This window comes from Rhinopithecus bieti, unplaced genomic scaffold, assembly GCF_001698545.2.
Source record: "Rhinopithecus bieti isolate Rb0 unplaced genomic scaffold, ASM169854v2 scaffold_76167, whole genome shotgun sequence".
NCBI classification, from domain to species: domain Eukaryota; kingdom Metazoa; phylum Chordata; class Mammalia; order Primates; family Cercopithecidae; genus Rhinopithecus; species Rhinopithecus bieti.
In genome coordinates, this window is record NW_016828260.1 from 512272 (window position 1) to 522819 (window position 10548).

General features: G+C 49.6%; 1 protein-coding gene across 1 annotated transcript in view; it reads left to right on the forward strand.

Annotated features, from left to right (window-relative positions):
- The window catches only part of SGF29 (SAGA complex associated factor 29), a 42313-nt gene that overhangs the window by 29110 nt on the left and 2655 nt on the right, over positions 1-10548 (forward strand). Inside the window, exons 2-5 of the mRNA XM_017864411.1 lie at positions 375-465; positions 5145-5220; positions 5880-5952; positions 9315-9379. Of these exons, the coding sequence (XP_017719900.1) occupies positions 391-465; positions 5145-5220; positions 5880-5952; positions 9315-9379 (289 nt within the window). The 5' untranslated portion in view covers positions 375-390. The remainder of the gene's footprint in view (positions 1-374; positions 466-5144; positions 5221-5879; positions 5953-9314; positions 9380-10548) is intronic.

Genomic DNA, 10548 nt, shown 5'->3' on the forward strand with positions numbered 1-10548 from the left:
AAAAAAAAAAAAAAAAAGAGATGGAGTGTCATGGCGTGTAGGCTGGAGCACAATGGTGCAATCATAGCTCACTGCAGCCTCGACCCCCTAGGCCCTAGTGATCCACTCACCTCAGCTACTCGAATAGCTGGGACTACAGATATGTGCCACTATGCTGGGGCAAGTTTTTGATTTTTTTTTTTTTTAAATGGGATCTCACTGTGTTGCCCAGGCTGGTCTCAAACTCCTGGCCTCAAGCAATCCTCCCACCTTAGCCTCCCAAAGTGCTGGGATTACAATGTTAGCCTCCAGGCCTAATGTATCTTTAGAGGAGGTACAGTTCAGCCCACAGCAGCCACTAACAGAGTTCTCTTCTGTCCTCACTCCCCCACCAGGCACCCCTGTGAGACAATGGCCCTCGTGTCTGCCGATTCCCGCATTGCAGAACTTCTCACGGAGCTCCATCAGCTGATCAAGCAAACCCAGGTAAGAAGTCACCACTCTCTATTTCCAGATGGGAACACAGGCTTTGATGCTGAGCTGTGAAGTGGGGGTGGCATTTGTGTTCAGAGAGATTGGACACGCAGGAACCAAAATGATGTAACAAAGGTGAGAGGAAGGGAATTTGGGGTATGGCTACTATTCCTGTTGGATTTTCTACATGTACAGGATTTCATGATTCATTTTGTTTGACAGCTATCCTGAGATAGAATTCACATGCCATACAATGCACCCATTGAAAGTGTATAATCCAGTGGTTTTTCGCAACTCACAAAGTTGTGCAACCATTACCACAATCAATTTCAGAACATTTTTAGCACCTAACAAAATGCCCCATATCTTTCCTTACACCCTATTAATTCAGGCAAACAAAACCACTTTTTTTTTTTTTTTTTGAGACGGAGTCTCGCTCTGTCGCCCAGGCTGGAGTTCAGTGGCCGGATCTCAGCTCACTGCAAGCTCCGCCTCCCGGGTTCACACTATTCTCTTGCCTCAGCCTACTGAGTAGCTGGGACTACAGGCGCCCGCCACCTTGCCTGGCTAGTTTTTTGTATTTTTTAGTAGAGACGGAGTTTCACCGTGTTAGCCAGGATGGTCTCGATCTCCTGACCTTGCGATCCACCCGTCTCAGCCTCCCAAAGTGCTGGGATTACAGGCTTGAGCCACTGCGCCCGGCCTTTTTTTTTCTTTTTTTTTTGAAACGGAGTCTCACTGTGTCATCTAGGTTAGAGTGCAGTGGTGTGAGCTCGGCTCACTGCAAGCTCCGCCTCCTAGGTTCAAGTGATTCTCCTGCCTCAGTCTCCCTAGTAGCTGGGATTATAGGCACACACCACCATGTCCGGCTAATGGTTTTTGTATTTTCAGTAGAGATGGGGTTTTGCCATGTTGGCTGTCTCTACTAAAAATACAAAAATTACGTAGACATGGTGGTGGATGCCTATAATTCTGGCTACTCAGAAGGCTGAGGCAGGAGAATCACTTGAACCTGGGAGGTGGAAGTTGCAATAGCACCACTGCACTCCAGCCTGGTCGACAAAGCAAGACTCTGTCTCAAAAATAAAAAAAAGCCATTTTTCCCCTATTTGATATCTTTTCTTTCACAGATACAAGGGAGATGCATATTGGTGCCTGTAGCTCACTTGGGCTATTGGCATGCCCTACCATATTTTGCCCACGATAATCAGGGTTTATAGCTACACAGGGATCAGCTTGCTGGCAGTTGTGTACCACACAGCCAAGAAGGAGTAGATCCCAGAAATTCCTTCCCAAAAGATATCATTTTTTAGACGTAACCTGGAGAGTAAAAGTCAGAAGATGCCGGCACTCATTGCTAAGTGAAAGATGCCAGTCTGAAAGGTTACGTGCTGTCTATTCCAACTGTAAACAAAAAGCAAAACTAGAGAGAGTGAAAGGATGAGCGATAGCCAGGGCCTTGGGAGAGACAGGATGAGAGGGATGGATAGGTGGAGCACAGAGGATTTTAGGGGGTGGATCTCTTCTGCATGGTATCATGATGGTAAACAAAAAGCAAAACTAGAGAGAATGAAAGGATGAGTGATAGCTGGGGCCTTGGGAGAGACAGGATGAAAGGGATGGATAGGTGGAGCACAGAGGATTTTAGGGAGTGGAACTCTTCTGCATGGTACCGTGATAGTGGGCACGCAACATGATGCGTTGTCCAAACCCATAGAACTACAGAATACATGGAGGTAACCATCATGGGGATGGATGTAGTTAATTATCTAACAGTATCGGCTCATCAGTTGTAGCAAACGCACCACACTAATGCAAGATGTTAACAATAGGGGAGACTGTACAGGGCAGAGCAGGTATACATACGGGAGCTCTGTGCCATCAGCTCAGCTTTTCTGTAAACCAAAACTGCTCTAAGGAAGAGTTTATTAATCAAATGAATTGTAAAATAAAGGAAAAAAGGGCCGGGTGTGGTAGCTCATGCCTGTAATCCCAGCATGTTGGGAAGCTGAGGCGGGTGGATCACCTGAGGTCAGGAGTTCGAGACCAGCCTAGTGAACATGGCAAAACTCCATCTCTACTAAAAATTAGCCGGATGTGGTGGTACACGCTTGTAATCCCAGCTACTAGGGAGGCTGAGGCAGGAGAATGGCTTGAACCTGGGAGGCGGAGGTTGCAGTGAGCCAAGATCGCAGCACTGCACTCCAGTCTGGGCTACAAGAGCGTAATTCCATCTCAAAAAAATAAATAAATAAAGGAAGAAAAAGATACTGGCAGATTGCGCATTCCATTCAGTCATCCACAGTTAGACTAGTTTATCATCATCCCATACAACCAGGGTGTCCCTCAGCCAGCTGCCGCCGAGTTCCCAGACTCCCATCTCACCCGTCAGCTTCCAAAAGCAGGCGTGGTCCTGACAGACACAGGGCTTTGCCCTTTCAGGCACCCAGTGTAACTGACCTAAGAGATGGCATTCTCTCTCTCTGAGCCTCTCTTAAGGTATGAATACAATATTGGATTTCCCTCATCGCATAACCCATTTAATTTGTTCTGTTAACTCGGCTACTATTTCTCCTCTCCATTTGTGATTGGTTTTCACCCAAACTTTTCCACCTTTGGAAGGGATGTTAGCTTTGGCCACTGTACCTGGTCCAGATTGCAGTGGCAGCAGTACTAGTCTAGCATGTGTCCCCGCTGACCCCAATCCATTCCCATTTGTATAGGGTGGGGCCACACAGGTATAGACTATCGGCCATCTGGAGCACTAGGCAGCTATGTTCACTGTTAACCTCATTTTGCAGGTTCTGGTAAAGGCACAACCCACCCATCAGGCACTTAAAAATTCTCACATGAAGGCTAAAAAGCATAGCCATAATTTCTTGCTTAGGAACCATGTCAGTTTCTAGCATCTTCAGTCACAGCTCTGCTCCCAGGACCACTGATATGGGAGGAATTGCACCAGTGTTCTTCCCCACATCAGTTGATCCTACCTGTATGTGTCAATTTCTGGACTCCGGATTCTGTTCTATTGATCTATATGCCAGTACCACACCATCGTGATTACCATAGCTTCGTAGTAAATTTTGAAATTGGGAAATGTGAGTTCTCCAACTCTTTTTTTTTTCCCCAAGATTGGGGATAATCTGGGTCCCGTGAATTTCCATATGAATGTTTGGATGAACTAGTCAGTTTCTGCAAAGAAGTCAGCTAGAATTTTGATGGGGATTGCATTGACTGTATAGATTGATTTTGTCTCTTTGATAAAGGACTATCGTTAAAGATATCACTTATGATTTAACTTTAATGCCCTCTTTTTTTTTTTAAACAGAGTCTCACTCTGTTGCCCAGGCTGGAGTGCAGTGACACAATCTCAGCTCACTGCAACCTCCACCTCCCAGATTCAAACAATTCTCCCACCTCAACCTCCCGAGTAGCTGGGACTATAGGCACATGCTACAATGCCCAGCTAATATTTTTTTTTTTTTTTGAAACGGAGTTTAGCTCCTTTTGCCCAGGTTGGAGTGCAATGGTGCAATCTTGGCTCACTGCAACCTCCGCCTCCCAGGTTCAAGCGATTCTCCTGCCTCAGCCTCCTGAGTAGCTGGTATTACAGGCATGCGCCACCACCCTGGCTGATTTTGTATTTTTAGTAGAGACGGTTTCCCCATGTTGGTCAGGCTGGTCTTGAACTCCGACCTCAGGTAATCCACCCGCCTCGGCCTCCCAAAGTGCTGGGATTACAGGCGTGAGCCACCGCGCCCGGCCTGCCCGGCTAATTTTTGTATTTTTAGTAGACGCGGGGTTTCACCATGTTGGCCAGGCTGGTCTTGAACTCCTGACCTCAAGTGATTCGCCCACCTTGGCCTCCCAAAGTACTGGGATTACAGGCTTGAGCCACTGCACCAGGCCCTTTAATGTCTTTTGTAATGCTTTTGCATTAGTCAAAGGAGAAAATCATCTTGAACTCCTGAATTTGGATTTAGAAAATCAGGTCCATGGCTGGGCACCCTTGCCTGTAATCCCAGCACTTTGGGAAACCGAGGCAGGTGGATCACGAGGTCAGGAGTTCAAGACCAGCCTAGCCAACATGGTGAAACCCTGTCTCTACTAAAAATACAAAAAATTAGGCCGGGTGCTGTGTCTCACGCCTGTAATCCTAGCACTTTGGGAGGCAAGGTGGGCAGATCACAAGGTCAGGAGATCGAGACCATCTTGGCTAACATGGTGAAACCCCTCTCTACTAAAAATACAAAAAATTAGCCGCGCGATGTGGCGGGCGCCTGTAGTCCCAGCTACTCGGGAGGCTGAGGTAGGAGAATGGTGTGAACCTGGGAGGTGGAGCTTGCAGTGAGCCGAGATTGCGCCACTGTACTCCAGCCTGGGCGACAGAGCGAGACTCCGTCTCAAAAAAAAAAAAAAAAGTTAGCCAGGTGTGGTGCTGCGTGCCTGTCATTCCAGCTACTCGGGAGGCTGAGGCAGAGAATTGCTTGAACCTGGGAGGCAGAGGTTGCAGTGAGCCAAGATCACGCCACTGTACTCCAGCCTGGGCAACAGAGTGAGACTCCATCTTAAAAAAAAAAAAAAAAGAAAATGAGGGCCATGTTTTGGGGATGGGGACTCTGGCCTGGCTCACAGGGTGCCACAGCAGCACAAAGGGCCACCGTCATGTCCTGCTGCTCTTTTCCTTACAGGAAGAGCGTTCGCGGAGCGAACACAACTTAGTGAACATCCAGAAGACCCATGAGCGGATGCAGACAGAGAACAAGAGTGAGTAGCTGGGCTCAGGAGAGAAAGGGGATGAGATGGGGCTAGGGAGGGTTTGGCCAAGACTGGGACCGAGGTGATCATTGTATTCAAAATAGATGTGCATGTATCTGCATATTCCAAAATGCAGCAGTGGGGACAGCTTTCCGTTAATCTGGGTGACCTGAAGAACTAAAATCCCTCCACTCTGAGGATTTGAAAGGCAGGAAATGAGGCTGTATCTAGGGAACCTTGCCCTTAGAACGCACAAGCACCCCAGTTAGCTGGTGTTTTCTAGAAAGGAGCTTCGTTCCCAGGCGGCCCCTGCATATGCCCTGAGGCCCTCAGGTGGTCAGATCCTGGGGCTGGGGCTTACTTACTCTGGGTAACTCTGAGAATTGTGTTTTCCTGGGTCCTGACAAATCATTTTCTGTGTGTGTCATGATGGGGAAAAGGTAAGACAGTCCTCTCGCAGATGCAGGGATGGCATTTGTATCATATGGAAATGCGGATTCGTAGAGCCTGGGGACATCCGTCTGGGGAGCACTCCTGAGCGAGCAGAGCTCTGACTGAAGCTATGGCCTCTCTGTGCCTCCACAAGTGTGATTCCGGTGCATGGAAGCAGTGCCATGCTACTGTGCCTGCCCTGGCCCTGCATCCTGATCCCTATGTTTCCTCTGCAGTTTCTCCCTATTACCGGACAAAGCTGCGTGGCCTCTACACAACCGCCAAGGCCGATGCAGAGGCTGAGTGCAAGTGAGTACTGTGCTCCCGCTCCGCCGCCGCTCCCTCCTTGCCTCGGCGCTAGGCTGCAAGCACATTTGGACCAAGTCCCCAGCCTGCCTTCCTCCCATGGATAAGCTGATTGCTACTCCCAGCCTCTCCCTTGGGTCCCGCATTTCCTGGCCCACTGCTAGGCCCACTCTTCCAGTTACCTCTGCTGCTAACGCCTTTACAGAAGGCGGCAAGGCTTGACTCAACACTGCCATTTACTGGTTCTGTGACCTTGGCAGAGTCATTAAAATAGGAATCAGGGGCTGGGTAGCTCAGATTTGTAATCACAGCATTACAGAGGTGGTTGGGAGGCCGAGGTTAGAGAATCACTTGAACCCAGGTGTTTGAGACCAGCCTGGGCAACAAAGTGAGACTTTGTCTTTACAAAAAAATGTTTTAATTAGCTGAGCGTGGTGGCATGTGTCTGTAAGCTTGACTGGGAAGTCATGCTCAGATGACCTAAAGGTTTTATGGTTCTGAGATGGAGAAGTTTCACTTCCAGAAAACTGCTGCCTTTAAAATGATCTTAAGGCCAGGTGGGCACAGTGGCTCATGCCTGCAATCCTGAGGTGGGCGGATCACCTGAGGTTGGGGGTTTGAGACGAACCTGGCCAGCATAGCAAAACCCCATCTTTACTAAAAATACAAAAATTAGCCAGGTGTGGTGGCGCACGCTACTTGGGAGGCTGAGGCAGGAGAATCCCTTGAATCCAAGAGGTGGAGGTTGCAGTGAGCTAAGATCTCTGCCTCAAAAAAAAAAAAAACTAAAATAAAAAATAAAATGATCTAAAAACATTGTTTCCTTGAATCTCTACAGTGAAACTGCAGTAACTTTAGGAACTTGAACATTATATTCCTCTTCTTTGAGAACACACTGGTTCTCAAGTCTGACTGTGCCCAGAGGCTCTGTTTGTTTTGGGTGGAGCTTCAGCATTGGTATTAACTATCTGACATTTCCTCACTAGGAGGATTCAAGCTTTACACTTTTGGCACAGAAGAGATATCTCTGGTGGATCATATTAGACGGCATAGGATGCTGTCTGTCCCATTGGTTAAAGTGGTAACTTCCACGTTTCTCTTGTATCAGATACTGCTGTTTTCCATTGTGTGATTGATTGATTGATTAAGACAGGGTCTCACTCTGTCGTCCAGGCTGGAGTGGAGTGGCATGATCATGGCTCACTGCAGTCTCAAACTGCTGGGCTCAAGTGATCCTCCTGCCTCAGCCTCCTGAGTAGCTTGGACTACAGGCGCATGCCACCACCCTGCCTAATTTTTGTATTTTTTGTAGAGATGGGGTTTCACCATGTTGCCCAGGCTGGTCTTGAACTCCTCAGTTCAAGCATTCCACCCACCTCGGCCTCCCAAAGTGCTGGGATTACAGGTGTGAGCCTCTGCACCTGGCCTCCGTTGCATAATTAGTAAGTGTCTTGTAGGGAGATACATTGAGACTGTAACTATCCCGTTCATATCAAACATACTAGTTTTAGCATCCATTTGTGATTTGTGCATGAAACAATTGAGATTTTTTAAAGTTCCCCCAGGAGATTCTGATGCCCACCAAGGTTTGAAAGCCACTTCAGTAACACATCACAGAAGACAATTTAGGACAGGCTGCATAAAACTATGTCCTCCGAACAGGCCTGGCAGCAGTGATGAGACTCTCCGAGTTCCCTTTGGCCCTGTGGCTCTTGCTCCTTCTCTGCTTTCTGGGGTCCCAGTGCTCACAGCCTGAGGTGACACTGGCTGGGCCATCCCTGCATCATAGGCAGCAGGCAAACTGTTTCCTGTCCCTGCGTTTTTTTGGCTGCCCTCGGCCTACCTCCATCTTCTGGCCCTGGCCTGGTGACATCCATGAGTCCCATGCCCTGGGGCACCCCCGGACACGTCCCGAGATGCCGCATCATGCCCAGTTCATATGCATCTCCCTCCTGCCACACAAAGGTCTTTAGAACTCCGGGTCATTTCAGAAGCGCTTGCCAGAGGAATGGACCAGAGTTTGCCATGGTATCGGGGGAGAATAAAATGACCCAAAGTGGAGTTTGTGCTGCTGACTGCTATGGAAATATTCTCATTTTTTAAAATGGAGTTTTGCTTTGTCACCCAGGCTAGAGCGCAGTAGCACGATCTCGGCTCACTGCAAGCTCTGCCCCTAAGGTTCATGCGATTCTCTTGCCTCAGCCTCCCAAGTAGCTGGGATTACAGATGCCCGCCACCATGCAGGCTAATTTTTGTATTTTTAGTAGAGAACGGGTTTTGCTATGTTGGCCAGGCTGGTCTCGAACTCCTGACCTCAAGTGATCCCCCTGCCTCAGCCTCCTAAAGTGCTGGGATTACAGGCGTGAGCCACCGCACCCAGCCCTGCTGTGGAAATACTCTTTGGAAAGATTCCCTGAGATTTAGGATGAAGAAGCCTGACTTCAGCAAAGCTCTGTGTTTGCTTCTGCTGGGTTCCTTGGGTTCCTGCCACCCTGGAATCCCCATAAACTTCACAGAGGCTTCCTGGGGATGCAAGGCCATGCAGGGGTCTGTCTTTGGGTGCAACCTTTCAGAAAGGATGAGTTCCTTTCACCCAGTACTGCTCTGAGCCAACACCTCTCCCCAGAGTCTCCCCTCCTTTTGCGTGACCTGGGGCCCCTCTCCTCATTTCAGGAGGTTCTGGCAGCCTTTCTGCAGGGTTTGCCGAAGGCCACTTGCCTGTGTCCTTTCCTCTCTGGGATCCTGTATTCTCTTAGTTTTTGGCCTGCTGCTTTCTACCACCTTATTTTTTATGTTCTTAAGACTAAAAAACACATACTGAAGATTTCTAGTTTTCTTTTTTTTTTTTTTTCCTGAGATGGAGTTTCATTCTTTTTTGCCCAGGTTGGAGTGCAATGATGTGATCTCGGCTCACTGTAACCTCTGCCTCCCAGGTTCAAGCGAGTCTCCTGCCTCAGCCTCCCAAGTAGGTGGGAATACAGTTACAGATGCTCGCCACCACGCCTGGCTAATTTTTGTATTTTTAGTACAGATGGGTTTTTGCCATGTTGGTCAGGCTGGTCTTGAACTCCTGACCTCAGGTGATCCACCCTCCTCGGCCTCCCAAAGTGCTGGGATTACAGGTGTGAGCCACCACACCCAGGCAGATTTCTAGTTTTCACCAGTGAGGTTGGTCTGAATAACCCAGCCCGCCTTGACCAGAACAGGAAACTGTACACACCTGTCATTCCACCTGTGCAGGAGGGACTGCTGGAGCCTGGGACCAGCCTGGGCAATGTAGGGAGACCCAAAACAGAAAAAATGGAAATGAAATCTATGCTATGTGTGTCAATCAAACCCTCTTTCTCCCTTCTCCCCACCCTCAGCATCCTTCGGAAAGCTCTGGACAAGATCGCGGAAATCAAGTCTCTGTTGGAGGAGAGGCGGATTGGTGAGTGGGAGAGGACGTGCTGGGAGGTCCTTTGCTAGGACAAGGGAGGCCCTGCAGGCAGCAGTCACCCTCCCGTGGGGGCCTGCAGCCACCGCCTGCTGGGATCCTCTCACGGAGGCTCTGCCACTGAGAAGGGACAGGAGATCATTCCCAGTGCCCAGAGGCAGGGGTTTCCCGGTTCTCCCTCAGCAGCCAGAGATCATCCCGCCGCAGCCCCTCATCACCTGCCCCTTCTGGGGCCTGGGCCAGTCACCCCCTCCTTCCTGCCATGGCCCACGCCCATCTCTTGTCCTGGCTGGTTTCTGCAGAGCCACACACTGTGTGTCGTAAAGCCAGCCTTCCAGACCCCTTCAGCCTGCATTAGGCTCTCTTACCCGTCTGCCCTCCCAACAGTCTCCCGGTGGGCAGAATCTTGGCACGTCAAGGTCCCCACACAGCTGTGCTGGTTCTGTGTGAAGTCAAGTGGGGTGTCCAGCCGTGCCTGAGGAGGTTGAAGGTGCACATTTAATTGTTGTGGCTTTTTTTTTTTTTTTGGAGACAGAGTCTCCCTCTGTTGCCCAGGCTGGAGTGCAGTGGCCGGATCTCAGCTCACTGTAAGCTCCGCCTCCCAGGTTTACGCCATTCTCCTGCCTCAGCCTCCTGAGTAGCTGGGACTACAGGCGCCCGCCACCTCGCCCGGCTAGTTTTTTTGTATTTTTTTTAGTAGAGACGGGGTTTCACCGTGTTAACCAGGATGGTCTCGATCTCCTGACCTTGTGATCCGCCCGTCTCGGCCTCCCAAAGTGCTGGGATTACAGGCTCGAGCCACCACGCCCGGCCTGTTGTGTTGTTTGTAACTTTCTTTTTTTTTTGAGACGGAGTCTCGCTCTGTCAGCCAGGTTGGAGTGCAGTGGCCGGCTGGATCTCAGCTCACTGCAAGCTCCACCTCCCGAGTTTATGCCATTCTCCTGCCTCAGCCTCCCGAGTAGCTGGGATTACAGGCACCCACCTCCTCGCCCGGCTAGTTTTTTGTATTTTTTAGTAGAGACGGGGTTTCACCGTGTTAACCAGGATGGTCTTGATCTCCTGACCTTGTGATCCGCCCGTCTCGGCCTCCCAAAGTGCTGGGATTACAGGCTCGAGCCACCACGCCCGGCCTGTTGTGTTGTTTGTAACTTTCTTTTTTTTTT